The sequence below is a fragment of the Amphimedon queenslandica genome, unplaced genomic scaffold, assembly GCF_000090795.2.
Source record: "Amphimedon queenslandica unplaced genomic scaffold, v1.1 AMPQUscaffold_13374, whole genome shotgun sequence".
Taxonomy (NCBI): domain Eukaryota; kingdom Metazoa; phylum Porifera; class Demospongiae; order Haplosclerida; family Niphatidae; genus Amphimedon; species Amphimedon queenslandica.
In genome coordinates, this window is record NW_003546390.1 from 64,525 (window position 1) to 91,668 (window position 27,144).

Below are 27,144 nucleotides of genomic sequence, written 5' to 3' on the forward strand. Positions count from 1 at the left end.
TTGGAGGTGATTTTGGGGTCATTTTTGGGAAAAACCATGGGCTATAGCCTTGGGTATTTTTCAGATTTTTGACGTTTTCTTAAAATGGCTGTAACTTGAAAAATTGAAGTCGGAATCAGCTCAAACTTTCTACACAGCATAAGGACATCAATATGTATCAGAAAATGTAATAAAAAGTTTCATTATTCCTCCAATGATTACCTTCGTATTGCTGATCATAAGCTCCGCCTACAGGGTACCTATCATCAATATACGGTGGATAAGGTCCTCCATAGCTATCAGTGGGTGGGGCTTCAATATGAGTGGATTCATAAGGAGCTGCTTCACTGTCATAATAACTGTTATCCTGACTATAGATTACTGAAGTATCCTGAGAATATCCTGAAGAAAGGGGATATCCCTGTTCGTCATAGTAGGTCTGGTCAGCATAACCTCTTCCATCTTGATAATAATACTGATGCTGCTGATCGTAATGTCTCTCACGTTGATATCTCATATCATAGCGATCATCTCTTGATCTGTACCTCTCCTGGTCTCTCCAATCATATCTCGGATCATAGTAATCATGATATCGATCATATCTCTGATTCCAGTGATACCTGGGATCAGGACGTCTAGCACGATCATACTCATTCCAATCATTTCTAACGCGATATTGATTCCGGTGATCTCTATCACCATATCTATGCTGCTGGTTTCTATAGTAATAGTCTCTGTCGTCATAGTAACTAGTGTTGTACCTATCGTAGTAGTGGGCGTGGTCATAATGATCGTATCTCCTATCATACATGCTTTGTGAGTGCCCCTCATAATCTTGACGAGGGGACAACCGACTGCTTCCTCTCTCCTCCTCGTTGGAACGAGAAGGGACTTCCCCTGGTCTATCGGGTGGTACCTCTTGTACCTTATGCTCTAAAGTAGGTGTGGCTTGAGGTAGAGTTGAAGTAGGCGTGGTCTGTTTATCGCTGGGAGGAGAGAATGCTGATAGGGGAGGGTCTGAGGGATTGTCCGATAGTCTTAGATTAGAGGGCGGGGCTGAAATAGAAGTGGGCGGAGCAATTGAAGAGAATGCAAGAGAGACAGTTGGAGGTACAGATGTTATTGGAGTAGGCGGAGCCAGAGAAAGGGGAGGGGCAGTAGTGGTTGGTTCACCATCAGGAGGAGTAATATCCATTGGACCTTTAGGGACAGTAACTAGCGGCTGATGACCTGCAATAATAATAATAATAATAATAATAATAATAATAATAATAATAATAATAATAATAAATTTAAAGATGCGACAATTACACTTCCTACTACCAGACCCGGCCCCTCCCCCTCTCTATTACTCACAGAGTGTCTGTTCTTCAGGTTGTACATGTACATGTACGTTACCCCCGGCAGTGGCAGTAGACGTGGGTACCTCCTCCCCTAGAGACAGTGGAGGTACCAGTTGTACAGGTGAGTCCATCAGAGCTGATCGCTGGGCGTCACCAGTGTCCAGTGGAAGGAGAGATGAGAGGGAGGGAGCAGCTGATGGAGGATTCGAATCACCTTCAGTAATCTCTCTCTCTTCATCAAGAGGTGAGACAGGTTCGGTAGATACTGGTTCATTAGATTGGTAATTAACAGGGTCGACCTCATTAGGGGCTGGTAGAGAATCAGCAAGGTCAGCGTTAGTTAGTCTCCGCCCTGTTAGGTGGGCGTTGGTCTCAACCACACCCACAAACTCATTATTAATTGAAAGATGAGGAGCTAATGCTATCTCATTACTGCTCTGATGGGAATACTGAGGATTGACAGAATCAGGAAGAATGGGCGGAGCTAAGGGTGGGTGAGCCACACCCACAAACTCATTATTAATTGAAAGAGGAGGAGCTAATGTCATCTCATTACTGCTTTGATGGGAATACTGAGGATTGATGGAATCAGGAAGAATGGGTGGGGCTAAGGGTGGGTGAGCCACACCCATCAATGGTACCGGTACACTAGATGCTGGTATAGTGGACGCTGGTATAGTGGTAGGTGGATGAACAGCAGCAGGTGGTTCCTGTACAGTGTATTCAGTACTCGTACCAGTACCAGTATGAATCTGGCTGGTATGAGTATCAGTCTGACTGGTATGAGTATCTGAAGTACCAGGAACTGAAACCAGAGGTTCTGGGGCCACGCCTACTCCAGCAGTGGACGTCACAGCAGCAAACGAGAATGGATTATCAGAGGGTGATTCGGGAGACCCAAAATAAAGAGAGGATTGAAATACAGAACCAGCTCCATCCACTGGAGGAGCAGTCAAACTGTTAGGAGGAACGTCCTCCATATTGAGACAAGGCAGACTCCAACTGGTGACTTATAATGACTCGTGACACTAAGTACTCCAACCCTTGGAGACACTAATAGAGGGAGGGAGGGAGGGTTCTATGGTTCTAACCTAAAAGGGATTGTGATACACTAAAATGGCAACTGAGAGAGGACTGGTCTCTTCTAATAATTTAAACTGATGCGTACATATCTTACCAAGACTGAGACTAATGGAGGGGGTGGAGTAATAAAAAGAGAGATAGAGAGAATCACAAAGAGAATCCTTCTTTCCCTCCTTGATCACAGAAATTTCAAAATTCGCCACGTTTGCTCTTTCAATTAGAGTCAATACGGTGTCCCTTAAATTAAATAGTTTACGGTATAATTTGTGCATATGCTTTCATGTGTTCAATAGAAATGGCTGGTAAGTTAAAAGATGTACCTCAATAATGGTTGGTATGGTTCAATAGAGTTTAGTGAAGTGTGGCAGTTCCCTGAAGTATACACTCCTCAGGTTGTACCTCAGTCCAATGTACTGCCCCTCACTGGGTCAAGTACTTGCAGCAGTTCTAATCATGTGAGTGGGTGGATAACGGTATATGTCATTTGTGATCTTTTCTTGTTAATTTCTCATCCCACCATCTTCTGCCTGCATACGTTGCATCTGAAGGCGTAGGCTCCTCCCATTAATTAATATAATTATTTTTAGGGTCCTTTAAGCCCAACTGGTTACTACTCATATTTTGACGGCAGTGTCTTTACTGACACTAGTTCCTCCTTCATGAATGAGATGAACAGCATTGAATCAGTAACTTCAAAGTGAAAATAATCCCATTAAATAATAGTTACTATTATTATTATTATTTAATTCATTTGTAGCAGTACAGCCAGTTATTTAGAGGACTTTAGTGTATCAATGGATTCTTCTGATGGAAGTAGAAAGGTTATACCTACAATGCTTGTGTCCTCCTCATATTATTAATATTTAATCTATACTTATAGTTCATTCAAACTGCTGACAAGGAGAAGCACCTCATCATTAAAAAGGATGTCAACTTTGCTTTGTCTTTCTCATCTGATAGTGAGCATTGACTCATCTTTATCATAATCATGTTACTCTTATTCTCTGTAGCTCCCTTACCTCCTAATGGTCTCATAAGAGCATTGCTAACATCAGCTGCTGTGAATCCACTACTCTGTTGTAAGGCTGACATCACTGAGGATTATTTAGGTAACAGGTTTATGGTTTGCTGCACTGAAGGAGCTAAGTATACTGAGTGGAAAGGGCAGCATTCTATTGATATACTAGTATCAGATCTACCTGGTCAGATTAATGCATTCATTGTGATGTGAATAAAGGTTATGTATGTAGAAACTTCCTGTAAACCTTTTGCTGTTTTTAAGTTTCGATGTCAGTCATCTCATCTGCCGCGTCTCCATAGCAAACTGACTTTGGAATTTTACTTATTTGAGAGGAAGTCAGTGACTTTAATCATCTTCAATAATAATTATTTCATATTTATTCCCAGCACTACTGCCCCTATTGGTTATGATTCTATCAGCGTTAAGATAACCCCATGCATTGGGAGAGAATCAAAGAAACTCCTTTCTATATTAAAGCCAATACCAGCTGCTTTTCCTCCAAGTTCTAGAAAGCAAAAGCTCACAGCAACAACTCCTTCAGATGCAGACACACCTGCTGTTCCTCCTCTTCCTGAGGGAGTGCTGGACTTTACAGCAGAGAATCCTCCTGATAAAGATGGCTACTATCATTTTTCAGTATGTTTTGTTAGTATAGCTACTACCATTAGTTTCATAATTGTCTCTTTATGCTAGTGGTCTGGAAAGGACAAGCTCATTTTCAATTTACTGACTGCGATTAAAAAATCCAGTGAAATTGATTAACAAGTATCACTTATTATTTCCATTACATCACTTTTCATTAATCATTTCATCACTTTTGTTGTTAGCACAATCGATTATTATTATTATAATCAAATTTTAGAAGATAAATTAACATGTACATGTATAGCAACATTGCAAAGTCTTTTCAAACTATTTGTGGCTTCTTTTGCCATCCTATTTTCTGTAAGAATTACTATTTGTGATAATAGTAAGTGATGATGATGATACTTCACTTACTTCTTTGAGAGGGAAAGTTTTCCTTTTCCCTTTTGTAGCATAAGAATAAACAGTAAAGGCAATGATTCCTCCTATTATCAGTAGCAGCAGGAGACCAATCACTATTGCTATTATTACTATTATCAATGTAGCATCAAAAGGACCGTCTGATATAGCTTGAGATGAAAAGGAGAGAGAATCACAGTATAGTGATCAGTAGTTTGGCTTACCACATGAGCAACCGTCTTGGTCTATCTTATAGCCATCATTGCACTGGACACAACAAACAGAATCTGGTTCACATTCACCACAATTATCAGCTCTGCAAGGAGAGGGAGAGAAAGAGGGAGATGGAGAGAAAATGGAGGAAGGACGTGTAGGGAAGGATGTCATTATTCTTGTTGTTGTGGAAACAACTGAAGATGAAGAAGTTGGTCTAGTTGATGTAACTGATGAAGGTTGAGGCATTCCTTGTATTGAAGATGTTGAATACGTTATATCTGATGAATTATAATATTAATGATAGCATTATTGTTATAGTACCTGAGCAGTTCATCCCCTGATATCCAGTTCCTGTACAGTTACATGTATAATTGTTCATGCCACTAAATGATGTACACTCTCCTCCATTCAAACAAGGATTGCTAATATCACAAATATCATTGAATATACATTCAGTGCAGTTGCTGTTTGGTGAATGACCAAGAGCACAGGTTAAATTACAAACTATTAAGAACAATAAAGATAATTATAAACTACTGTATACTGTACTCACTGCATTTATAATCAGTGTCTTCACTAGCAACATAACCCACACCAAAGGATGAGCAATCATCACTACACTCTCCATTAGGTAAGAATACAAGACAGCAATCACCAGATCCTGATCCAGTACATCTTTCTAATCCAGTATTGCAAGCACTGTCACATGCTAGAATATAACAATTACATTGTACATTATAATGGACTACATTAGTTTACCTCTACATCTAGTATCTCCACCAAAACCTTCCCGGCACCGATAACAATCAGTTCTTGGAGGAGCACCAACAACACTGGCAGGAGGAGGATCCAAACTACCAGTCCTTCCACTCCATGTACCACTGCTACACTCCATATCAAGTATCCTAGTTTGTTCAGGTTCTCCTGGGTTAGGAGTGAATGTAGCTATAAGAGCTATGCCTTCATAAGTATTGATAGTGTCCCCTTGGGCTTGACAGACATATTGAACTGATCCCTCAGTTACATTAGGAGAGTAAGACTGAGTACCATCAGAAATGATTAGTAAAGGAGGCAAAACAGCCTCTATCTCTGCTATAGTTGGTAGAGGACAATGTTGAGAAGCAGCAAACGTAAGGAAAAGAGATACAACTATCACAAGTAACTTCATCATGATCAAGACTGCCAATGTGAGCCACTCCCTAACCTACTGAGCTAGCATAGCAACAACTTACAGACACATAATGACAACAACAGTGCACAAGCACCGTGAATATAATAATAATAAATATAATTAATGTATAAAGAGCAAGTACCAAGTACAGTCACACGTGAATCTAATTAATGTGATAGTACATGATAAATACTGCTGGTGATCAAGAAAAAACAAGCTCATTTTTAAGCTGACTGCAATCAAGAAATCCAGCAAAATTGATTAACAAGTATCACTTATTATTGCCATTACATCACTTTTCATTAATCATTTCATCACTTTTGTTGTTAGCACAATTAATTATTATACTCCAATTGATTTAGCAACATTTAATTAGCTGAAACGTCTTTTCAAACTATTTCTGGCTTCTTTCTCCATCCTATTTTCTGTAAGAATTAATATTTGTGATAATAGTTAAATGATAATGATGATACTTCACTTACCTCTTTGAGAGGGAAAGTTTTCCTCTTCCCTTTTGTAGCATAAGAATAAACACTGAATGCAATCAGTCCTCCTATTATTAGTAGGAGCAGGAGACCAATCACTATTGCTATTATTACTATTATTAATGTAACTGGTGCTGTTGTAACATCCGAAGAGGACGAAGGAAAAAGACTAGGTGTTACTGTATTTATTAAAACAACTGAAGGTGAAACAGTTGGTGTAGGAGATGCAACTGATGAAGGTAGAGACACTGTATCTGATAATAATTAATAATAACATTATTATCACATTATACCTGAGCAGTTCATCCCATGATATCCAGTTCCTGTACAGTTACATGTATAATTGTTCATGCCACTAAATGATGTACACTCTCCTCCATTCAAACAAGGATTGCTAATATCACAAATATCATTGAATATACATTCAGTGCAGTTGCTGTTTGGTGAATGACCAAGAGCACAGGTTAAATTACAAACTATTAAGAACAATAAAGATAATTATAAACTACTGTATACTGTACTCACTGCATTTATAATCAGTGTCTTCACTAGCAGCATAATCCACACCAAAGGATGAGCAATCATCACTACAGTCTCCATTAGGTAAGAATACAAGACAGCAATCACCAGATCCTGATCCAGTACATCTTTCTAATCCAGTATTGCAAGCACTGTCACATGCTAGAATATAACAATTATATTGTACATTATAATGGACTACATTAGGTTACCTCTACATCTAGTATCTCCACCAAAACCTTCCCGGCACCGATAACAATTTGTTTTTGGAGGAACACCAACAACACTAGCAGGAGGAGGATCTAAACTACCAGTCCTTCCAGTCCATGTACCACTGCTACACTCCATATCAAATATCCTAGTTTGTTCAGGTTCTCCTGGATTAGGAGTGAATGTAGCTATAAGAGCTATGGCTTCATAAGTATTGATAGTGTCCCCTTGAGCTTGACAGACATATTGAACTGATCCTTCAGTTACATTAGGAGAGTAAGACTGAGAACCATCAGATTCGACTAGTAAAGGAGGCAAAGCAGACTCTATCTCAGCTATAGTTGGTAGAGGGCAATGTTGAGAAGTAGCAAATGTAAAGAAAAGAGATACAACTATCACAAGTAACTTCATCATGATCAAGACTGCAAATGTGAGCCACTCCCTAACCTACTGAGCTAGCATAGCAACACTCAATACATTCATAATTGCAAGAAGAGTGCACAGGAACTATGAATATGAAAATAATAAATCTATTTAATGTATAAAGAGCAATGTAGGGTCACACATGAATCTAATTAAAGTGATGCATTTAGACACTGCTAGTGATTTTTATGCTACTCTGAATGCTGTCCACTTCATGTTGCAACCTATTGATCAATAATGAGTAACTGTACCAGCATTTTGTGATATCGTTACCTTTTTTAATCTAGCTCTTTTTATGATAATGACATTAACTAATGCTATGGCAATGGCAACAAAGATCGGGATTATAAGCAACAGAAACAGCAAATTTAACTGATTTGATGTAGTTTGAGCTAAAACAAGAAAGAGAGTGACAATTGATATAACACAATGTCTTACCACACTGACAGTTCAGTACAATATATCCATCATCACACTGATCACAGCAAGCAATATCCCCAATACACTGGATGCAGTTACTAATGTTAATAGCACAGGGAACAGGAGACGGAGAGGGAAGAGCAACGAAAGATGAAGAAGAAAATACAAGAGAGCTTGAGAAGAAGCTGGAAGAGCTTAGGAAGAATGTTGATGAAGCTATCAATGAACTTGAGAACTGAGAAGATGTGATATACATTGATGACGACACTTCATCTATAAACAAGTTATCAATAACTAATAGTAATCTCACTTACCTTTTGTACAGTTCATGCAATCTGAATCAATAGAATAGCCATCAGGGCAGGTTTTGTTACAAGCTACACAAATAAAATTGTGATAATTGTATAATTAATTATAATGCTTACTGCAGTTATAATCAGTTTCTTCACTAGCTGCATAATTCACTCCAGAGGATGAACAATCATGACTACACTCTCCACTAGTTGAAAATACAAGACAGCATTGATCTGAATATGGTCCAGTACATCTTTCTAATCCAGTATCACAAGCACTGTTACACTCTATGAAGAAATAGATCCACTCCATAATCCACAGCATTATAAAGATATTCACAAGTATACCTCTACATGTGTCATCTCCAAACCCTCTCCTGCAGACATAGCAGTCAGTCCTTACTGTAGCATTAATGATACTCGAGGGAGGTAAGGATATCCCCCCGCCACCAGTCTCAGCTACCCATGAGCCAAAATAGCACCTCATCTGAAATAGTCTGGTAACTTCAGAGTCCCCTGGATTTGGGGTGAAGGTTCCTATCATTCCAACGGCTCTGTACGTGTTTATCCTTCTCCCTTGAGCCTGGCAGACATATTGGACAGGCCCTGTAAGGTTTGGGTAATAAGGAATGCTGTTGTCACCAGTAGGAAGGAGAACTGATAGAGTAGCAATAATGTCCGAGTCAGTAGGAAGGGAGCAGTCTTGAGACGAGGCCAGGAGGAAGAATAGGGAGCCTACCAACACTAGCAAGGCTCGTTTCATCATGTTACAGTGTCTGGTGGCGCTTTGAAAGCGTTCATAGTAACAGGAGCAGCAGCTTAATGCATCAGAGATTGGGATAAGAGGACCATGCAGCAATCAATAATGAGGCAATTAATTAAGGTAATTAAAGCACTTAGGCTAGGATAAAGATTAAAAATCAGATCAAAACGATTGAAGTTTAAGGCTCAATTTCATCTGCAGTGTCTACTGTGGACTGTTGAGGTTCAACTGCACTAGGATTCACATCAACATCATGACCTACAATAATATAATAATAATGATACAACTGTGCAGGGGAGATACAACATACCTTCTCCCTTAGCTTTACCAAGTATTAGTTCAGTGAGTCTTTTCCTTATCTTGTCATAAGAACCAGGCTCACACCAACCAGTCACCTCCTAGTGGAAATGTACACTCTAGAACAGAATGCATGCATAGCTTAAGAGTTCTACTATATTCCATGCAGCAACTGCATAAGTATTATTATTATTATTATTATTATTATTATTATTATTATTATTATTATTATTTTGCTATTTACATTGCAGGAGTCTTCTTTGCCATCATTAGAGTGTATGTATGATTGAATGGTTTCCTCCTTTATGTCACAAAGCATGTATAGCAACTGCCTCTGGGATGGATACACTTGAGGATTGAAGATATAAGCAGATTCACCAAGGTCCTCGTCTAGAAAGAAGATTGAGATGTTTCATAATAATTATCAGTTGCTGTAAGGACCTGGTCCTTCTTTCATCTTCTCTTCAGCTATTTTAACACTCTCCTCCTCACTCAGAGCTGGTTTTAGATCAGACTCAATCGCTGCATGTCCAGCACCCAACGGTCGCAGGAGCTTACGGTAAGTGGAAGATGGAGCAACGAGGGCAAACTCAAGAGACCGTGGGACCCGATAATCTATGGACTGGTAACTGGAGGTAGGACATTGGACAAATAAGGAGACACACTGGTCACTAATCTCACATTTTATTGGACGGATTGGCCCGCGGATCATAACCAAACTTAACCCATAGTTTCTTCCAAGGGCCACTAGTGAAGTAATATGACACTTGTGGTAACAGCCTAGTAAAACTCAGTAATCTTCAGTATATTCTAGTATACTCTAGTAAACTTACGTTCTTAAAGAAGACGATGATAGCTTTAGTTTAGCTTGTATTGCAATTCTTGAACAAACCGGCTTTTCTTCAAAAAGCTAACGGAACGAGAGAAAGGGGAGGGGCTAGACCACACCCACTACTAACGATACCTGTCTGAGTATCCTTAGTTTTGGGTGATTTGATGCTGGTAAATCTGGGTGTGGTCCATCCGGAACTTCTAAAAAGAATTTGAAAACTGAAATTATAAATTCAATACCTTTTTCAGTGAATGTTATGCTGTGAGTGAAATTGGGTCTTTTTAGTCTGGATTGACCTGGACGTCTTGATCTAGACTTAAGAGAAAAAACTATTATAGAATAATAATAATTATTATTATTACTATTATTTATTTATTTATTTACTTGCAAAGTGTTTGAAGGCTGAGGTTTCAAGCTGTCAGATTTATAACTATGACAATAAAAATAATAATTTTATTCTTTAAATTATTTTCTTACACAAACTGAAATGGCTTGTCACTTTTTGAGAAGAACAGTGGAGGTAAGAACAAAGGGACATCTTTATTGAAACAAGACTCATCCATCAACTCTAATGAATATTAATTAATTGATTTATTATTATTATTAATTATTAGTAGTACCTGTCATAGATACCATTGGGTCATAAGGTATAGTCTTTCCTTTATGCTGGACAGTGCTAAGACCAGGAGGAATAACTTGAAAATCAAACATACCTACACATGTGTACATGCACAAGTAAAATTAATAATAGTACAGTTTCTGATGCATATACATGTACTGATGTTGTGTAGAAAGTTTGAGTTGATTCCAACCAAGTGTGGACATCTTACAAATCTTTAAAGTTGCTCCAAAATCAGGTCAAAATCCCTGTACTATAGTACAGGGATTTTGGCCAAATTTTGTCAAAAATGAAAAGGTGAGAATTCCTTAATTTTATTACATTTTCTGATGCATATACATGTACTTATGTTGTGCAGAAAGTTTGAGCTGATTCCAATCACATTTGGATTTTTTACAAATTTTAAAAGTTGCTCCAAAATGTGGCCAAAGACTATGTTAACATTCAGCTAACCATTAAACTTATATTCAGTGTTAATTAACCCCATCAGTTCTGCAGTATATCCGTACACTACTTCTCCTTTATCCTCTGAACCGGCAGCCATCTTTACTCTTCGTATTTTAATAGCCAAAGAACAGGTTCTCCTTGGTTTACCGTGTGCTGGTTTACTGTAGAATGACTCAGGACGGACTCTGACATCCAGTCTATGACCGTCACTAATAGCCTAATAATAATATAATCAATTAAAACTATATTTATTAAACCTTTTCTTCACTTTGCAAATTGTGTCAATCCCTCCCATTGTCTCCATGGCTTTATCTTCATCCTCCACAATACCTGTATAATAATAATAATAATAAATAAACAAAGCCACACCCATAAATTAAAAATAAAGGTGTCAAAAACATGGCTTCCATACCCGGATACTCGATGGAGGTAAGCTCCCTCCATCCTTTGGTACAGTCCACTACCAGTAGCTCGTTCCCTGGTTTGTATTCTTGAAGGTCGGAGCTCATACTCTCCTCTCCTTCACCGGCCATGTTGTCGCACGTGGGTATTAGAATACGATGAAGAATACGGAATAAAACTAGGATATCCGTAAATCAAGATGGCTGCTCTTAGACAACTACAAGTATGTAGGCCAGTAAAATGACTCCTTTTACTTGTTCCCTTCATTAGGTTTTAAGGTTATTCCGTTGTTATAGCTCATCACGTGTTTATGACAAGGGACCAGGTAAAAATTACAAGAGGAAGCTGCAAAGGAAGAGAATCCCACGAGTAGACCTCAAGGCCTCCCTACTGGAGAGTCTTGCTAAGAGTGAGGAGACGGGGAATGAAGATACGACAACAAAAGAAACCAAGAATGATAGGATACAAAAAACCCTACAGTACACCCCCTCATTAGTGACACATTTACATATATAATTACAGGGGTCTCCTCTCTGGACTGGAGATGTACAGTAGACCTGGAGAGAACCAGCAGGAGGAGGAGGAGCAGGATTGTAATGATTTGAATCTAAAAGGTTTATTTTAATCTCTTCTTTAATTAGACGATAGAAGCAGCCACGCCCCTCTGTCAGAGTATAGGAGACACGACCCTTTTTCAGACGATAGGAAGAGACATACCCCTCAATCAGATGATAGGAGACACGCCTCTCAATCAGATGATAGGAGGAGACACGCCCTTTTTTCAGACGATAGGAGACACACCCCTCTATCAGATGATAGGAGGAGACACACCCCTCTATCAGACGATAGGAGACACACCCCTCTATCAGACGATAGGAGGAGGTCTTTTGCGTTTAGAGCTCCTAAACCAAATTTCAAACTGCCCCTCACTAAACCTCCGCCTGTAGTGACTGACCCAGTCAATACTTCATTCACTGATGGAAAGAGATTGGGTGAGAGAGAGAGAGAGAGAAAGAGTGTGTTTGTTTAACATTATGTTATGTGTAGGTGTATTCAAAATAATGACCCAAGAACAATCTGTTCAACCACCAGATCCTTGGACTTTCAGGGAAGTAAGTATTTTAATGATTTTGTATCTTTAGGTTTGATAAATTTGCCGCTATTTTCTGTTCATTTTTTAAAGGATCAGTTGAAGAAAGAGATAAGTTTCATTAACCAGTACAAGCCATTGATGAACGAGTTTGAGCAGTTAATGAAGGACTCGCCACGTGTCTGGAAGTATCCAATAGATAACCAGTTACCAAGGTAACCATTAATATTAGTGTTATTGTTTTATTAGTTGTTCAGTGATGAAGACAATGTTGGTTTTGAGGATCACGTGTTTCTAATGAAGCACATTGAAGATAAGGACTTGCCAAGAAAAGGTAACAGCAACTAGAAACTGATTCTCGAATTTCCATTCTCATACTGCTTCATCACAGGCCCAGTTAGGCATTTCATGGAACTGGTTGCTACCGGACTCTCTATGAATCCATACTACACTGCCCAGGAGAAGGTTGAGCACATTGGATGGTACAAAGACTATTTTAAACAATTCCCTAGGGACGAACTGGACTTGGAATAAAACACCACTATTGTATTATAAATTGAACGATTGTAAATATTAATATTATTATTATTATTATTATTGATAATATTAACTGTTGCTTTTGTATATGATTCTAATTAGCTTTCATTATTACTTTGTCCGTTATTATTATTATTATTATTCATTTCTTTGTTCTTCTTCTTGAGCATGATTCTTGCTTCCCTCACTGCTTGTCCCTGCATCAGGTGACTATCAGATGACCATCACATGATAACACTTACCCTTTCCTTGATGACATGCTTTAAAACATCCATGGAGTACTTTACCTTTTAAAAAATACTTTTACAATTAATTAAAAATTATAAAATACTTTTTTCAATCTTTCTGGTCCCGGCATTATAAATAGATTTCGGTTTGCTTCGTGTCTCAAAGTTAGTAACATGTTTCTCTCTTTTAGGAGGACATACCTGCCAAACTAAAAATTATATTAATAATTAATTAAATAATATTTACCATAATTTGTGTAGGTCCTCGTTACTCTTCTGTCTCAGTTCCCTTGCTTTCCACGGCCTACCTGTTACAATAATTAATGGGTGGAGCTTCACTAATTAATTAATTACGTGATTAATTAACACCTCTTAATCCCCACCCACATATTCTGTTCATTATTACGGCTCTCCTCCCCTCACCTGTCCTCTCTGACTCTTCGATGATATTTTTAGTCTTCGGAAAGAACTCTTCCAGTCCCATCACGTGACTGCTTGTGTGAAAACCACGCCCCCTTACATTAATGAGTGTTGTTACTCCAAGAAGAGGAGAAAGGAGCAAAGCAGAACAAGAAGGAGCAATGGAGGACACGGGACTATGAGTCAATACTCTACACAGTAACATCTTATTGAAGAGAAGGACTTTGGGAGACTTTAACCAAAGCCAAGTCTGGATTCTGGGAAAAGTGCCACGTGGTTTCCGTACACTTCCGGACACTATCAATGTTCCTGAATAATTAGCCACACCCCTACAATCCAGTACGAGCCCCACCCATCAAGAAAGACAGCAAAATGGATGAACATGGTCTCCCCATAGTTGGGGCAGGATTAGACTATCAGAAGGTAAGGAGGGGGAGGGAGGGTTGCTCAAGGATTGTGTCTCTGCTTTAGGTAGAGTCACTCAACCACAGGCAGACTCTAGTGATGCTCAACAAGTTTGTGATTCATACAGCAAAGTTTCTGAATCGCTTTTCATCAGTTTGTGAAGAAGTAAGAATAACAATAATAATAATAATAACTGACTAACTTGTGAATTATTTCCAGAGGCTGTTAGATATATCACTAAGGATACAAAGACTGGACGTGTCTCTGAATATACTGGAAGCTAAACTGAATTCAATATCCAGTCTTGATGGTATCCAAGCAACCACTCAATACCAACCCCCAGAGGTACTAGCTAGTGCTGGTAGTGCCCCGCCCGCTCCTCAACCTGTCAGCCAGCCTGCCGCACCTGCTACTGGACCAGCCCCACCCCCTTCGTCTGGTGGGGCGGAGCCTATACCACCGCCTCAGGCAACTGAAGGTAATCAATAATCACATGATCCTCACATGATGTCTGTATTATTATTATTATTAGGAGAGGAAACTGGAGCTGCTGGAGGAGGTGAGAGAGAGAGGGAGACAGTGATTGGTTTTATTTTATAATGTCATAGGGATGAAGATAAAGGATCATCCTGACTTTCAGAGGTTCTTTAAAATGAAGAGACTCGTAAGACCAAGACACATATACATACATGTTATAGAAAGTTTGAGCTGATTCCGATCAAATTTAGATTTTTTATGAATTTTTAAAGTTGCTCTAAAATTGGGCAAATGTCCAAAATGACTAGGATAGAATTCCATTTTTATTACATTTCTTGTGTAGGGAGTCAATCCATTGCAAATTGCTATGGAGATGAAGAAACATGGATTCAATCCTGACCTACTAGAGTATGCCTGACCCTCCTCCCTCTTTATTTTATTTTTTATTTTATCTCAGAGATGAAGATGCTCCTGCTCCTACAGGAGGTGCGTCTGCTCCTAAGAAAGCAGCTGCTACTACTAGAGACTCTGATGATTCCTCAATGTCAGGATCAAGTGATGAGTCTGATGATGATAGTGACAGTTTTGGCTCCGATTGATAGCTCAGCCAGCTGCAATTTTATATACTACCAGAGTGTAAATTATAAGTCTAGTATAATTATGTGTATTGTAATATCGAAATTATACGTGATCTTGTTTTTAAGTTTGCTTCTCTTTATCACAAAATAATTATAAAATAAAAAACAAACAAATAATAATTACAGCCAGCCGCTCACCGACCCGCCAAAAGAAATAAAAAGTAATAATAATAATAATAATAATAATAATAATAATACATCTTAGCTAGGTTTTACGAGTGAGTACTATGTGTAGAAAGTTGTCTGGATAGGATAAATGTTCTGAGACCCACTGGAGATGAGCTACAGCTGGTATCTCAATACCATGTAGTAGGAACTGATGGTCAGCTACTGGAGAATGGAAAATAAGAACCATTAATACCCTCTCCTTCTCTCTCTCTTTACTAACGTGATGCTGATGGGAATTCTTTCTGGTAAAGATTCATTACGTCACCAAAAGTTGTATCTACATAAAGAAGTAGCCATTTATGCTTTAAAAGATTACTGGTACCTTGACTAGCTATTAAACCTTGGTACAATCTCTTCCCTTCCTATAAAAATAAATGAATAAAATAATTGATAAATAAATAAATAAATATTATTGTCAGTTGTTCTTACTCTGTAAATACTAAATGGTACGAATTTAAAAGGCTCCATCTCTCCTTTGATGTTAAGCATTAGCTTTTGATTCACTGACCAGAAATCTTCAAAGTGATCTAATATCATCAATATCAAGAATCAAATCAGTATCAATATCAGGAATCAGTATCAAATATCAAATTCTTACGCTGTGATATACTTTGCCACAGTTTCCCAAACTCAGATGGCGTGAACTGTTGGATAACTTTAGCTCCGTGCTTCAACCAGTCCGCCTGTTAGGTGATATAAAGAGGACGTGTCAGTTGGTAGATTGGAGACATGCTTACTTCTTTCAATTTTGATAGAAAATGTCCTTCAAGTGCCTCCTTACCTTCGTATATCAGTATATCGTCAGTCGGATAATCCTTAGAAGAGAGAGAGAGAGAGAGAGAGAGAGAAGAACTAAATATTACAAAAATTAACTGAATTACTTTAAAATGGACGGTAATCTCCCACGGCAACTCGGTACTTCTTGCAAAAAGATCAAACAATATGCCAACAGGATAGTGCCTGGAGTATACTGAGATATACTGATAATATACTGGAGTTTACTGACCACTTGAGAGGTGACGGCCCATAGGAGAGCCATATCTTATCATCTAATGAAGCACTGACTGCCCGAGCATACAGCTTGACTAGTTTATCATAAACCAAAGGGAAATAGGACACTCTTGGCAGTAACATCTATTAGAGTATGAATCAGAGATTGAGTTGAGGTCATTGATTTCGATTCACAAACTTACAAACACGGGTTCTGGTATTGTTGTCCCCCCGGCCTGCTGCAGCTCTTGCTGGGAGAGTATGAACGAGACTGGGACCTTACCATCCCACACCTCTCTCCTCTGATCCATATCACTCATCCTAAAGACACAGAGAGAGAGAAGAAGATCAAGCAGACATTAAAGCAAAGGGGAGGGGTAACCACGCCTATAAGGATACCACCCATAAAATCACGTGATGTGTGATTGCGCAATAAGTTATTAATAGTTATTAAATTAAATCACGTGACTTTACCGCCCAATTTTGAAAACTTGATGTCTACTCTGTTCATGTAATAAAAACATCATGACAAGCAATTAGCATAATTACAGTTAACATTATGACAAATGACATGTTCTGTTTGTATTTTAATTGAACTGTTCAGTTTAAATTGCAGTGATCACAGTGATGCGATCAACAAAACATGTTCTCTTGTATCAATTATGAAACCATAATGGGCTGCTATTATAATTGGTATAAAGTTTATGTAAGTAATTTCATTATTTGTGTACTGGCACGCCTTATTTGATGGAATGATATTTTTCAAAGAACCACAATCACTAACAGTATTCATTGGTTACAGTGTAGCCCTTTGGTCTTGTGAGTATAGTTTATCTATTCCGATTTTTCTTCTTTATCACTTGTTAACCAATAATTAACAATGTCAGTTACTCCTAGCTCTCTAAGTATATAGCTGCCCCAACTCTCACATTGCTTTTCCAACCTCTTTAACCTTTCATGAATTTTGTTAAACGTTTCGTTAAACTTTTCATTAAACTTTTCATCAAAATTTTTGTCCCAGTCTTTTATTCTCAGCTCCGCAATTCTCTCATTGAGCTGTTTCAATTCCTGTTTTAAAAGTTTTCCATTACTGATTAATTCTATTATGTTCTCCTTGACCGATTCTTTAAAGTTTTCTGTATGTTCAATATGCTTGTTTATATCTCTTTTCAAAGAATCCAATTTGTCTGAATATTTTGCATCAATCTGTGCAATTTGATCCATAACCTCTTCCAGTATGTGTTAGTCTAGGATGAATCTAATATCCATTATCAATAAATACTTACCTTCCTCTTTATCAGCTTCATATCTTACCATACCATATGCAATCCAACCAATTAGGGCTACAATTATGAAGTTACGTCTCATGTTTCTTAGCTGGATAATTGGAACTCAAGCAAATAGTCAGTACCTGAACCACCTGAACACTGTTCTAGCTCACCGCCTTTTTTCTTGTTTGTTTAAAATTCCTGAGTATGTGGTTTGGACAGTACCCTCTCTTTTGTGTAGAGTTTACACAGTGTTACCCACGGGTTTGGTCATATGACAGGGCTCATACATACATGCATGTATTCGGAAAAGGTAATCTAGTCATTCAACTGAATGAAATTCACAATACTGTTTCAATATAGTTGGTTTTTATGGAATAGCAAACCAATACACATAAGTATTAACTTTATTAAGTTCATTAGTTAGTGACGTCTTTTTTTTAATTTGTTTGGAAGTACAAGCGAAGAAAGACAATTTTGTATAAAATCACAGATCTGGTACAAAAATGAGCCTTTGGATTCTTGTAAGCTAAAATCAATTTACAAGTACAGTATAACATTATGACACACAACATATTCTGCTTGTATTTACATTGGATGGTTTAGTTCAAATTGGGTGATTACAATGATTCAAGGAACAGAACCTGTTCCCTGTTAGGAAACCATAATTATAATATTGGTGTAAATAATTTTATTGTATACATTATAACTGTATAGTGACACATTTTATGATCATTACAATTAGTATTCATAAGCAACAGTGTAGGCCTGGGCCGTGAGTCTGTTTATTCTATTGAGGTGGTTTTCTTCCTGTTATCCAACTAGGTATACCTCCTAAGATGAAGTTGGTCCAGGTCTGACAATTTTTGTCCAACTTATCAAGCTTTTTGCTGAAATTTTTTTGATAGTCATTAAACTTTTTGTTCCAGTCTTTTATTCTTATATCAAGAGCTTGTTCCATTTCTGTTTTTACATTAGTGATTAATTCTTTTATGTCCTCTAACTCCTCTTTGACTAGCTTTTTAAAGCCTTTTGTATTATGCTTGTTAATATCTCTTTTTAAAGAATCCAATTTGTCTGAATATTTTGCATCAATCTGTGCAATTTGATCCATAATTTCTTCCAGTATGTGTTAGTCTAGGATGAATCTAATATCTATTTTAAAGAAATACTTACCTTGCTCTTTATCAGCTTCATATTTTACCATACCATATGCAATCCAACCAATTATATATACACTCCAAACAATTGATGTATACTTAAGCCTCATCTTAATGTTGCCTGGAACAGAGCTGTCATTACAATGTAATAATACAATGTAGCTTACTATCTTCTTCCTCCTTTCTTTCTTTCAATTTCCTCCCACTATATGCGGTGTAACCACAATCAGTGTGGGTTACACTTGATCTATATAGTGTAGCCCACAAGTATGGGATCTATAGTAGTCAGTGTACTGTGAATTTGAAATTGATATTGATTGAGAATAATACTGCTGAATTCATTGAGTAACAATAATGGTGTATTGCTTGTATGATACAGCTATAATTATTTAATTATGTAGCCATTCCATTTGACATGTATATGTTCTTCCAGTAATGTTTTTTTTCTTTTCTACCTATAGCCCGACTCCTTTTGGCCTTTTCTTGATATGGTTTAGACAGAGCAACCCACAAATAAACAGTGTTTATATTAGGTGATTTGGTAGCATTAAAGTCTTAAGAAATCTCAACTGAAATACTGTACAATAATACAAATGATATTTACAAAAATGATACTGCTGAATTGATGATAATACAAGCTTTGTTTTATGATACAACATTATAACTACAGTTACTATAGTACATATTTACAATGTATAAATGGAAAAATTCTCATGTATACATGTACCTCCTCTTGAAATTATCTCAGCAAATTTCTTCAACAAATTTCTTGTAAATAACAAAAAGACGTGAATAGATCTCCTCAAAATCGGCTCTCACTTGAGGTGAATGAACAAAACACCTTCTCAATACAGCATAGACCTCAGTGGGGCAGGACTCCGGCTTTTGAAGAACCTCTCTCTCCTCACCTTTAACAGCATCAGCTATAACCTCATCATCTTGAAGGTGAGAATAAGGCAGTGAACGACACAACATGAATACTTCCCAAACTGTAACACCAAAGGCCCAGGAATCAGACTTGACTGAGAACTGTCCATAATAAGTCTCAGTGGACATCCATCGTATCGGTAGTATCAACTGTCCTGCCACACAGTAATAGGAGGACTCATAAAGACTCCGGCTCATTCCAAAGTCTGAGATCTTTGTCACAAAGTCTCGACCAACTAGAATGTTACGAGCAGCAAGATCACGATGGACGAACCTCTTGTTAGCAAGATAGCGCATTCCACTGGCAATCTGTACTGTAATGTAGAGTAGAATAACTGGAGATATGTGGTCACTGGATACAGTAGCTGAGTTTGGCTGTAGCTCCAGTTGACGGAGGAATTGATGTAAGTCACCATTCTCCATGTACTCAATCACAATGAATGGAGACTCATCGGTCAAACTAACTGCCAACAGACGAACAACGTTAGCGTGTTGGAGGTGCGACATGAACTTGATCTCTTGATTGAAAGCATCTCTCAACTCAGGACTAGCCTCTGGTTTAAGCTGTTTCATAGCAACAAGGATGCTCTTGTTTCTATCGGTGTCTTCATTCAATTTGAGATCTTTAAGGCTCACGTTTACCGTCCCGGCTAGAAATATTTTTCCAAATCTTCCGTGACCTAATTCGTCCAATATTTGCAGACACTGCGGCGGAATATGGAACAACTGCCGAGCCAGCAAATTACTGCCGGTCTTATATATCGGAGCATATGGGAGGGCCTTTTGGTCACTAGGGGGAGGAGCTTGGTTGCCATGGAGCATAGAAGGCTCAAGTACTTCAGTATAGATGTGGTCAAAGTCTTTAGTGGCTAAGTCGGCAGTTGAGATTGGCGGAACAAGAGGGAGGGAGGAGCGTCTGCGAGAGCGAGGGGGAGGAAGGGGAGGTCCCTCGTTCAACTCAAACTTGTCTTCGTACGGATTAAACGAGAACGAATTGCCGTGGTTACCATTGTTACCACTCCTCTCCATAGTGTTAGGCTTAGACCCAGTGGTTATCACAGGTTCCTCGTAATTACTAAACAATGGAGAGAGAGGAGGCAGTGATGATTGTATAAAGTGGACGGTTGGAGGAGGGAGGGCTGGATAAAAAGCATCAGCCACAGAATCATAAGATAATAGTTCTTGTGGATCAGTACTCAAACCACCTCCATCTTGAATAACATCGTAATGTCCTTCATTCAACTCTTGATCACTTTTATCAACTCCTTCTTCTCCTCCTTTCCTCTTCCTCCTGTCACTAACATTGCAAAGACAGACACATACCAATATCAAGGCAGCTGCAACTGCCATTAGTGACAGAGTAGCGGCAACTATTGCAAATGTTAGTAGCAGCCACCTGTTACCAAAAGGGTCAGAATCTTGTCCACTGCTTGTAGGAGAAGCAGTTGGAGAAGATTGGAAAGAGTCAGGAGGACTACTTGAAACAGTAGGAGACGCTATATCACTGGAAGCATTAGCAGCATCTAGATATTAATAAAGAAAAATTAATAATTTACAGTATGTTGAATTATTACAAGTTAAAACTACAAACAGGACTGGTCATAACTTGAAAAATTTAAGCTGGAATCACCTCAAACTTTCTACATAGCATAAAAACATCAATATGCATCTGAAAATGTAATAAAAATTTCGGGTCATTTTTTGGCCGATTTTTGGAAAAAAACCATGGGCTATAGCACAGGGTATTTTTCAGATTTTTGTCGTTTTCTTAAAATGGCCGTAACTTGAAAAATTGAAGTCGGAATCACCTCAAACTTTCTACACAGCATTAGTACATCAATATGTGTCAGAAAATGTAATAAAAATTGGGGATCATTTTTTGGCCATTTTTTGGAAAAACCATGGGCTATATAGTACAGTGTATTTTTCAGATTTTTGCTGTTTTCTTAAAATGGCCGTAACTTGAAAAATTGAAGTCGGAATCACCTCAAACTTTCTACACAGCATAAAGACATCAATATGTATCAGAAAATGTAAAAAAAATTTGGGGTAATTTTTTGGCCATTTTTTGGGAAAAACCATGGGCTATAGTCTTGGGTATTTTTCAGATTTTTGACATTTTCTTAAAATGGCCGTAACTTGAAAAATTGAAGTCGGAATCACTTGAAACTTTCTACACAGCATAAGGACATCAATATGTATCAGAAAATGTAATAAAAATTTCGGGTCATTTTTTGGCCATTTTTTGGAAAAAACCATAGGCTATAGCCTTGGGTATTTTCAGATTTTTGACGTTTTCTTAAAATGGCCATAACTTGAAAAATTGAAGTCGGAATCACCTCAAACTTTCTACACAGCATTAGTACATCAATATGTGTCAGAAAATGTAATAAAAATTGGGGGTCATTTTTTGGCCATTTTTTGGAAAAACCATGGGCTATAGTACAGTGTATTTTTCAGATTTTTGCTGTTTTCTTAAAATGGCCGTAACTTGAAAAATTGAAGTCAGAATCACTTCAAACTTTCTACACAGCATAAAGACATCAATATGTATCAAAAAATGTCAAAAATTTTGGGGTAATTTTTGGCTATTTTATTTTTCAGATTTTTGCCATTTTCTTAAAATGGTTGTAACTGTAACAATTTCTTTAAAATTACATCAAAAAGTAGTAAAAATTTAAAAAAATAATAAATTTTGAATAGACAGAGCGAGAGAAAGAAAACTACAGCATATGTGTGTGTAAGCACTGGACAAATGGATAAAACCTAATAATAATAATAATAATAATAATTAGCAAGAGTAGCTCCAGTCTACACAGCCTGACTAGTGTATGTCATATACAAACGCGAATAGATCTCCCCAAAGTCGGCCCTCATTGCGGGGTCATGTACCCAACACCTCAACATCACATCATAAACCTCTCTCGGACATGCCTCCGGTTTAGGGAGGAGCTTCCTGTTTGGCCCCCTAATGGCATCTTGTATCACCTCCTCGTCTGACATCTCATCATAAGGATCACACATAGCAAGAGTGTAAACCTCCCACAGTGTTACCCCAAAGGCCCACGTGTCCGATTTAACTGAAAACTTTCCATAGAAAGTCTCGCAAGCCATCCACCGGATAGGAAGCACTAGGGTACCCTGGACCCGGTAATACGCCGACTCATATAATCTACGGCTCATCCCAAAGTCGGATATCTTGACAATAAAGTCCTTTCCGACTAGACAGTTCCGAGTGGCTAGATCCCGATGAACAAACCTCCTGGAGCCCAGGTAGTGCATTCCACTTGATATCTGAACCCCAATGTAGAGTAGTATGATCGGAGTGATCTCCCAGTCACCTAGCCCTGTCACAGTATCAGGTACCAGAGTGTGCTTCTGCAGGAACTGGTTCAAGTCTCCATTCTCCATATACTCCATCATTATGAAGTGTTCCCCTACAGTGCAAACTGCCAACAGTCGGACCACGTTGTCGTGATTCAGTCGAGACATGAACTTCACTTCCTTATCAAAAGCTTCTAACAGCCCGGTCTCAGCGTTGGTCTTCAGTTTCTTAATGGCGACTAGAATAGACTGGGACCTATCTGTTAGGGTTTCACTTAGTTTCATATCCACAAGACTCAAGTGTCTTGTACGTGCTAGTATAACTTGACCAAACTGACCGTTTCCGAGTTTACGTATTTCAATGACATTATCACTGGTCACCTGAAGGAGGGACTCAGCTGCTGCCAGTGGCTTTGGATCATCGTAAATAGCACTGTAGGGGAGACCCTCGTCATGGGCCTCTCTCTCTGAGATACTAAGCATTGTAGCTGGTTCTATTGGCTCCGAGTATATCTGATCATAATCATTATCGACAACATTATAAGGGGCGAGGTCTTCCTCGGTGAATCCATCTTGGTATATCGGGTGGAGATCAGGAGGATTCTGAGCATCCTGTCTCTGTAATGAGCCACTCAGTACATCGTGAGGTGATGGTACAGACTGAACACTGATTCCACTGGCTCCTGGTAGTCCATTGGAAGCAGCTGCCACTGACTGGAGCATATTCACGGAATCATAATATGTCTTTCGTTTTGGTTTACGAGCAGTCACAGGAGGGGGGCCCCCTCCTCCTCTCTCCGGGGGTATAACCCGTGGGTTACCCTCAGGGGCTCCAGTGGTTGGTACGTCGTACTGTACCGTGGACGATGGTAACTGGTGAGTCTGTGATCGCTGGAGTAGGTCAGGCAGTTCGGCGGATCGACCACTTTTAGTGTAACTGCCACTCTGAGAGTGAGTCCTCATTGGGACTGGAGGGGGTGGATCCTCTATCTTAACCTCTGGTTCATTATTATCCACAGCTGCTGGTAGGTAGGTTACTGTAGCTCCTCCAGTTGGTTGTACAAACACATCAGTCCTTCTACAGCGATGACAGGCCACGGCAATTATTATTATAATTAATATTATAACAATTAGCCCGAGGAACCCAGCGACAGCTGCTATTATGATTGTTAGTAATTGATTGTTGTCACCTCCTGAACTATTGCTCCCTCCATTATTGGCAGTATCTACAGTGTGTGTGTGTGTGTAATGGAGAAATAGTGTAATATCAGTACTTGTATCATATCAGCCATTATCGGACATGCCAGCAGATCTCTTACTGTGGGTGTGGTTTATCCAACACCCACACATTTAATTAAATTTTAATCTGCAAACATGGCATGTGTGATAATGGCCAATATAGCGATTGCAATAAATAAAATATTTTAAGTGATTTTTGTTGATATTACACTCTTTCTCCATTAATATACACAAGCACACACTTTGAATGAGAGGGAGATTTTGCAGCTGCTCCATAGGAACTATAAACTAGCCCATACAAGTTAGCCAATTACCACTGTATATACAATGGGTAGTAGTGGTTGTTAACATGAAATTAACAGCTGCTATAGAGTACCAATTGATACTTCAAGTGGTACAGGATTGTGATAAGGACTGCCATTAAGACAGTTAATGTAATAAAAGAGAGGGAGAGAGTGGAGGGAGGAAGAGTGAAATGTCACAATACAAGAGGAGCCAGCATTCCCTGCCACACCTAACATCCTAATATGGTAATATTAAACCAATAACCAATTATAACTTATTAGACCAAGTGACTGATGTACACACAAGATCATGTATATACACAGGCAAGGTCAGAGTCTAATGAACAACTGAATGACAACTGATCCTTAATAGCATCAGAATATATAAGTATTAATTAGTGTTAAAGGTTTGTGTGTACTATCCATTATAAGGATGAGGTAATTTACTATACTCCTGTATTCACAAGAGATCCCATATTAGTACAACCGTTTGATTAGGTGAGGGCCCTTAAGTAACCAAAGGTGTGTGAACAGGATAATGACATACTTAAAATATCAACAACACCTTCAGTACAAATCATTTCATCTCTGTCTTTTAACTCACCGTTTTTAACTGTTAGTTGAACTGATCTTGTCAAGTGACAGTATCCTTCAATCCTACACTGGTACTGCCCTGAGTCCTGTACTGTGGGAGATGATATGACCAGGACTCCAAGGACACTGCTACTGGTTCCGTCCTTACTCTCTTTCTGAGCCCTCCTCCACCCATCCCTGTACACTATAGAGTATCGACCAGTGTTAGTCAATCGGGTGCCGTTACGGTACCAGTGTAAAGAGGACTGCGGTGGTACATAGCCGGCCATGTCACAAGAAAGTTCTGCAGCTGGTGAACTAGTAGTAGCATTAACGGTTGGATGAACAGTGTTGAGATGCACTAGATAAGGAGAGATAGAGAGAGAAGAGATATGATATCATTTCTGTTCATGTTAGCAGACAACTGCTCTGATTCAATACAACTCAGCAGCTGCTGGCTGTTAACAGACTGTAATGGCTACACTCTTTCTAGTTACAATTAGCCAACAGGATATTGAGTCTTTCTCCAATGACAAAAGACATTACAGTTTTAATAAATAAAGCAATAATAAGGAATGGTTGCTGTAGAGATAAAGAACTCTCCGTGGCACAAAGTATTAAAGTTTTAAGTATCAAAAAACTAACAAAATTTAAAATGTAAACTTCGTTGCGAACAAGGAAGGTGAAATTTAAACAACCTCCTACTGGATAAGGACATAAACAACACTCACTCACTCACTAACTTTGTCCTCTTTTGGTAATAATTTAAATATTAATGAACCAAAACAACCCACAACCTCTTGATGTACGTGTACTGATAGACTATGGTATACAGGAGTAACGCTAAAGGTCTCATCACTTTTAGATGTCAATTTACAATAACACAGTAACATGATCCCTAGCTACTGGGTATATCCCTGCAGTAATTGAATTATTGTCTCACCTAACAGATGGAGATTAGTCCTGGCTGACGTCCAATTAGAAGATGAGTTACCTTTGTCCCTCACTTGACAATAGTAAGTACCATTGTCTGTGTACATTGCTGGTAGGATGGTCAGTGTCGTTGTGAAACTGGTGTCATTGCTGGATGTAGTGTTGAGAATGGATAAACGTCCGCTAGAATTATTCTCAGTGGATGAGTACGTAATTCCGTCATGAATCCATCTCAGTTCAACCTGATCAATGGATTGGTTTACCATACAGACCATTGAAACGATGATTGGGAGAGAGGTAGTGTTACTGCCAAACGTGTAAACTGGCTTCATCTCTTTAATTGGAGCTGAAGAAACATCTACAGCAAAGAGAGAGAGAGAGAGGAAGGGTTGTTATTATTATGATGATGAAGGCTTGTTATGATATCTCTTACTTGTGAACAAGAGGATTGCTGCTGCTGAGAAAACAGCAAACAAGAGCTTCAGTGTAGACTCCATTTTAACTAAAGTGCTTCCAAGCGGGAAGATGGACTCCTCTCTTTTGATAGAGCTCACTTAGAACTGATACGAGGCTTTTAAAGAATCATAAATGAGCTTCGCGTACCTTCTACCAAGAGGAAGAGAAAGAGGTGATCTATGACCGCAAGGGACACTCAGTGATTGCATCCGGTTAGGCAAGTAACAATCGTGGGTGTTAGTAAATACAACTTTGCTGTACTTCAAACTTTTTTGCTTGCAAAAATAACAAAATCACATAAAAATAAAACAAAATTAGATTTCCACACAAAACAAAAGTTCAAATTACAGTGACAGATCATACAAGATGCTATCCCTGGCCATTACATGTGACCTGCGGCTAACGTTCAAATCCTTTGGCTCCATCTTCTCTCTTATCAGCTGGTGATTCTCTGACATGGTGACATTCACATAGAACTCATCGCTGCTACCGGAAACACTCTTTTTTATTTTCTTACAAAA

The 27,144-nt window shown here is 38.5% G+C and overlaps 10 protein-coding genes across 14 annotated transcripts; 3 read left to right on the forward strand and 7 right to left on the reverse strand.

Moving 5' to 3' along the window:
• Window positions 1-157: 157 nt before the first annotated feature.
• LOC105312961 (mucin-2-like) lies at window positions 158-2,587 on the reverse strand. Its single transcript, XM_011406003.2, has 3 exons — window positions 2,500-2,587; window positions 1,336-2,413; window positions 158-1,209 (listed from the first exon to the last, which is right to left on the reverse strand). Exons 2-3 carry the CDS (start codon window positions 2,300-2,302, stop codon window positions 158-160), a joined length of 2,019 nt encoding a protein of 672 aa, XP_011404305.2. The 5' UTR covers window positions 2,303-2,413; window positions 2,500-2,587.
• A 78-nt stretch (window positions 2,588-2,665) lies between these two features.
• LOC100631617 (uncharacterized) lies at window positions 2,666-4,277 on the forward strand. 2 transcript variants are annotated; one of them, XM_003387025.2, is made up of 9 exons: window positions 2,666-2,707; window positions 2,754-2,860; window positions 2,993-3,102; window positions 3,163-3,226; window positions 3,286-3,364; window positions 3,416-3,607; window positions 3,656-3,761; window positions 3,813-4,062; window positions 4,120-4,277. In XM_003387025.2, exons 1-9 carry the CDS (start codon window positions 2,686-2,688, stop codon window positions 4,186-4,188), a joined length of 999 nt encoding a protein of 332 aa, XP_003387073.1. In that variant the 5' UTR covers window positions 2,666-2,685; the 3' UTR covers window positions 4,189-4,277. The 2 variants fall into 2 exon arrangements, with proteins under 2 accessions (XP_003387073.1, XP_019852941.1); XM_019997382.1 differs by having other exon boundaries at window positions 2,677-2,707; window positions 3,166-3,226.
• On the reverse strand, window positions 4,216-7,458 carry LOC109582588 (neurogenic locus notch homolog protein 1-like). Of its 2 annotated transcripts, none has more exons than XM_019997375.1 (6): window positions 7,014-7,458; window positions 6,808-6,963; window positions 6,576-6,758; window positions 4,635-4,904; window positions 4,426-4,580; window positions 4,216-4,369 (listed from the first exon to the last, which is right to left on the reverse strand). In XM_019997375.1, exons 1-6 carry the CDS (start codon window positions 7,423-7,425, stop codon window positions 4,334-4,336), a joined length of 1,212 nt encoding a protein of 403 aa, XP_019852934.1. In that variant the 5' UTR covers window positions 7,426-7,458; the 3' UTR covers window positions 4,216-4,333. The 2 variants fall into 2 exon arrangements, with proteins under 2 accessions (XP_019852934.1, XP_019852935.1); XM_019997376.1 differs by lacking the exons at window positions 6,576-6,758; window positions 6,808-6,963; window positions 7,014-7,458 and adding exons at window positions 4,948-5,130; window positions 5,180-5,335; window positions 5,386-5,845.
• A 61-nt stretch (window positions 7,459-7,519) lies between these two features.
• On the reverse strand, window positions 7,520-8,928 carry LOC109582591 (uncharacterized). 2 transcript variants are annotated; one of them, XM_019997380.1, is made up of 6 exons: window positions 8,496-8,928; window positions 8,280-8,435; window positions 8,169-8,231; window positions 7,873-8,127; window positions 7,708-7,826; window positions 7,520-7,658 (listed from the first exon to the last, which is right to left on the reverse strand). In XM_019997380.1, exons 1-6 carry the CDS (start codon window positions 8,911-8,913, stop codon window positions 7,647-7,649), a joined length of 1,023 nt encoding a protein of 340 aa, XP_019852939.1. In that variant the 5' UTR covers window positions 8,914-8,928; the 3' UTR covers window positions 7,520-7,646. The 2 variants fall into 2 exon arrangements, with proteins under 2 accessions (XP_019852939.1, XP_019852940.1); XM_019997381.1 differs by having other exon boundaries at window positions 7,520-7,661.
• A 53-nt stretch (window positions 8,929-8,981) lies between these two features.
• Window positions 8,982-11,679, reverse strand: LOC105312962 (general transcription factor 3C polypeptide 5-like). The gene is made up of 14 exons (XM_019997374.1): window positions 11,518-11,679; window positions 11,374-11,435; window positions 11,112-11,322; window positions 10,660-10,752; window positions 10,517-10,607; window positions 10,424-10,469; window positions 10,279-10,354; window positions 10,172-10,239; window positions 10,041-10,117; window positions 9,889-9,987; window positions 9,649-9,836; window positions 9,452-9,597; window positions 9,221-9,308; window positions 8,982-9,168 (listed from the first exon to the last, which is right to left on the reverse strand). The coding sequence occupies exons 1-14, from the start codon at window positions 11,636-11,638 to the stop codon at window positions 9,089-9,091; spliced, it is 1,446 nt and encodes a 481-aa protein (XP_019852933.1). The 5' UTR covers window positions 11,639-11,679; the 3' UTR covers window positions 8,982-9,088.
• LOC105312963 (28S ribosomal protein S31, mitochondrial-like) lies at window positions 11,670-13,251 on the forward strand. Its single transcript, XM_011406006.2, has 8 exons — window positions 11,670-11,730; window positions 11,778-11,986; window positions 12,030-12,100; window positions 12,149-12,499; window positions 12,555-12,619; window positions 12,691-12,812; window positions 12,855-12,931; window positions 12,989-13,251. The coding sequence occupies exons 1-8, from the start codon at window positions 11,707-11,709 to the stop codon at window positions 13,129-13,131; spliced, it is 1,062 nt and encodes a 353-aa protein (XP_011404308.1). The 5' UTR covers window positions 11,670-11,706; the 3' UTR covers window positions 13,132-13,251.
• Window positions 13,165-14,061, reverse strand: LOC105312964 (39S ribosomal protein L47, mitochondrial-like). The gene is made up of 5 exons (XM_011406007.2): window positions 13,785-14,061; window positions 13,609-13,669; window positions 13,466-13,562; window positions 13,377-13,421; window positions 13,165-13,331 (listed from the first exon to the last, which is right to left on the reverse strand). Exons 1-5 carry the CDS (start codon window positions 13,984-13,986, stop codon window positions 13,233-13,235), a joined length of 504 nt encoding a protein of 167 aa, XP_011404309.2. The 5' UTR covers window positions 13,987-14,061; the 3' UTR covers window positions 13,165-13,232.
• Window positions 14,062-14,116: 55 nt separating this feature from the next.
• LOC100631744 (WASH complex subunit CCDC53-like) lies at window positions 14,117-15,391 on the forward strand. The gene is made up of 7 exons (XM_003387026.3): window positions 14,117-14,204; window positions 14,253-14,351; window positions 14,406-14,664; window positions 14,719-14,745; window positions 14,795-14,850; window positions 15,007-15,071; window positions 15,121-15,391. Exons 1-7 carry the CDS (start codon window positions 14,154-14,156, stop codon window positions 15,260-15,262), a joined length of 699 nt encoding a protein of 232 aa, XP_003387074.1. The 5' UTR covers window positions 14,117-14,153; the 3' UTR covers window positions 15,263-15,391.
• LOC100638982 (autophagy protein 5-like) lies at window positions 15,342-16,846 on the reverse strand. The gene is made up of 9 exons (XM_019997383.1): window positions 16,663-16,846; window positions 16,476-16,603; window positions 16,351-16,429; window positions 16,207-16,284; window positions 16,068-16,152; window positions 15,899-15,996; window positions 15,792-15,831; window positions 15,690-15,746; window positions 15,342-15,631 (listed from the first exon to the last, which is right to left on the reverse strand). Exons 1-9 carry the CDS (start codon window positions 16,777-16,779, stop codon window positions 15,507-15,509), a joined length of 807 nt encoding a protein of 268 aa, XP_019852942.1. The 5' UTR covers window positions 16,780-16,846; the 3' UTR covers window positions 15,342-15,506.
• On the reverse strand, window positions 15,342-26,809 carry LOC100639234 (mitogen-activated protein kinase kinase kinase 5-like). 2 transcript variants are annotated; one of them, XM_019997372.1, is made up of 5 exons: window positions 26,601-26,809; window positions 26,178-26,525; window positions 25,266-25,595; window positions 22,584-24,364; window positions 15,342-15,498 (listed from the first exon to the last, which is right to left on the reverse strand). In XM_019997372.1, the coding sequence occupies exons 1-4, from the start codon at window positions 26,662-26,664 to the stop codon at window positions 22,626-22,628; spliced, it is 2,481 nt and encodes an 826-aa protein (XP_019852931.1). In that variant the 5' UTR covers window positions 26,665-26,809; the 3' UTR covers window positions 15,342-15,498; window positions 22,584-22,625. The 2 variants fall into 2 exon arrangements, with proteins under 2 accessions (XP_019852931.1, XP_019852932.1); XM_019997373.1 differs by lacking the exons at window positions 15,342-15,498; window positions 22,584-24,364 and adding an exon at window positions 19,425-21,337.
• Between the last annotated feature and the right edge of the window lie 335 nt (window positions 26,810-27,144).

What these genes read in the sequence shown, in the direction of transcription:
- LOC105312961 (XM_011406003.2), bottom strand. Translation starts at nt 2,302, where the DNA reads ATGGAGGACGTTCCTCCTAACAGTTTGACTGCTCCTCCAGTGGATGGA. An exon ending in ACCTGAAGAACAGACACTCT is followed by an intron (nt 1,210 to 1,335) that starts GTGAGTAATAGA and finishes TTATTATTGCAG; the next exon opens with GTCATCAGCCGCTAGTTACT.
- LOC100631617 (XM_003387025.2), top strand. Translation starts at nt 2,686, where the DNA reads ATGTGTTCAATAGAAATGGCTG. An exon ending in GTGTTCAATAGAAATGGCTG is followed by an intron (nt 2,708 to 2,753) that starts GTAAGTTAAAAG and finishes ATGGTTCAATAG; the next exon opens with AGTTTAGTGAAGTGTGGCAG. An exon ending in TTTTACTTATTTGAGAGGAA is followed by an intron (nt 3,762 to 3,812) that starts GTCAGTGACTTT and finishes ATTTATTCCCAG; the next exon opens with CACTACTGCCCCTATTGGTT.
- LOC109582588 (XM_019997375.1), bottom strand. Translation starts at nt 7,425, where the DNA reads ATGATGAAGTTACTTGTGATAGTTGTATCTCTTTTCTTTACATTTGCT. An exon ending in TCATGGGATGAACTGCTCAG is followed by an intron (nt 4,905 to 6,575) that starts GTATAATGTGAT and finishes ATAATTCATCAG; the next exon opens with ATATAACGTATTCAACATCT. An exon ending in CCAAGACGGTTGCTCATGTG is followed by an intron (nt 4,581 to 4,634) that starts GTAAGCCAAACT and finishes TTTCATCTCAAG; the next exon opens with CTATATCAGACGGTCCTTTT.
- LOC109582591 (XM_019997380.1), bottom strand. Translation starts at nt 8,913, where the DNA reads ATGATGAAACGAGCCTTGCTAGTGTTGGTAGGCTCCCTATTCTTCCTC. An exon ending in TGGAGATGACACATGTAGAG is followed by an intron (nt 8,436 to 8,495) that starts GTATACTTGTGA and finishes ATTTCTTCATAG; the next exon opens with AGTGTAACAGTGCTTGTGAT. An exon ending in AGAAACTGATTATAACTGCA is followed by an intron (nt 8,232 to 8,279) that starts GTAAGCATTATA and finishes TTATTTGTGTAG; the next exon opens with CTTGTAACAAAACCTGCCCT.
- LOC105312962 (XM_019997374.1), bottom strand. Translation starts at nt 11,638, where the DNA reads ATGGCCGGTGAAGGAGAGGAGAGTATGAGCTCCGACCTTCAAGAATAC. An exon ending in CCCAATGGTATCTATGACAG is followed by an intron (nt 10,608 to 10,659) that starts GTACTACTAATA and finishes AATATTCATTAG; the next exon opens with AGTTGATGGATGAGTCTTGT. An exon ending in TGGTAAAGCTAAGGGAGAAG is followed by an intron (nt 9,169 to 9,220) that starts GTATGTTGTATC and finishes ATATTATTGTAG; the next exon opens with GTCATGATGTTGATGTGAAT.
- LOC105312963 (XM_011406006.2), top strand. Translation starts at nt 11,707, where the DNA reads ATGGCTGCTCTTAGACAACTACAA. An exon ending in ATAGATAACCAGTTACCAAG is followed by an intron (nt 12,813 to 12,854) that starts GTAACCATTAAT and finishes TTAGTTGTTCAG; the next exon opens with TGATGAAGACAATGTTGGTT. An exon ending in TAAGGACTTGCCAAGAAAAG is followed by an intron (nt 12,932 to 12,988) that starts GTAACAGCAACT and finishes GCTTCATCACAG; the next exon opens with GCCCAGTTAGGCATTTCATG.
- LOC105312964 (XM_011406007.2), bottom strand. Translation starts at nt 13,986, where the DNA reads ATGTTACTGTGTAGAGTATTGACTCATAGTCCCGTGTCCTCCATTGCT. An exon ending in CGAAGAGTCAGAGAGGACAG is followed by an intron (nt 13,670 to 13,784) that starts GTGAGGGGAGGA and finishes TTATTGTAACAG; the next exon opens with GTAGGCCGTGGAAAGCAAGG. An exon ending in AGCATGTCATCAAGGAAAGG is followed by an intron (nt 13,332 to 13,376) that starts GTAAGTGTTATC and finishes CACCTGATGCAG; the next exon opens with GGACAAGCAGTGAGGGAAGC.
- LOC100631744 (XM_003387026.3), top strand. Translation starts at nt 14,154, where the DNA reads ATGGATGAACATGGTCTCCCCATAGTTGGGGCAGGATTAGACTATCAG. An exon ending in CAGGATTAGACTATCAGAAG is followed by an intron (nt 14,205 to 14,252) that starts GTAAGGAGGGGG and finishes TCTCTGCTTTAG; the next exon opens with GTAGAGTCACTCAACCACAG. An exon ending in TCTTTAAAATGAAGAGACTC is followed by an intron (nt 14,851 to 15,006) that starts GTAAGACCAAGA and finishes TTTCTTGTGTAG; the next exon opens with GGAGTCAATCCATTGCAAAT.
- LOC100638982 (XM_019997383.1), bottom strand. Translation starts at nt 16,779, where the DNA reads ATGAGTGATATGGATCAGAGGAGAGAGGTGTGGGATGGTAAGGTCCCA. An exon ending in GGGCCGTCACCTCTCAAGTG is followed by an intron (nt 16,430 to 16,475) that starts GTCAGTAAACTC and finishes AGTATACTCCAG; the next exon opens with GCACTATCCTGTTGGCATAT. An exon ending in TTCTATCAAAATTGAAAGAA is followed by an intron (nt 16,153 to 16,206) that starts GTAAGCATGTCT and finishes ATCACCTAACAG; the next exon opens with GCGGACTGGTTGAAGCACGG.
- LOC100639234 (XM_019997372.1), bottom strand. Translation starts at nt 26,664, where the DNA reads ATGGAGTCTACACTGAAGCTCTTGTTTGCTGTTTTCTCAGCAGCAGCA. An exon ending in GACTAATCTCCATCTGTTAG is followed by an intron (nt 25,596 to 26,177) that starts GTGAGACAATAA and finishes CTCCTTATCTAG; the next exon opens with TGCATCTCAACACTGTTCAT. An exon ending in TCAACTAACAGTTAAAAACG is followed by an intron (nt 24,365 to 25,265) that starts GTGAGTTAAAAG and finishes CACACACTGTAG; the next exon opens with ATACTGCCAATAATGGAGGG.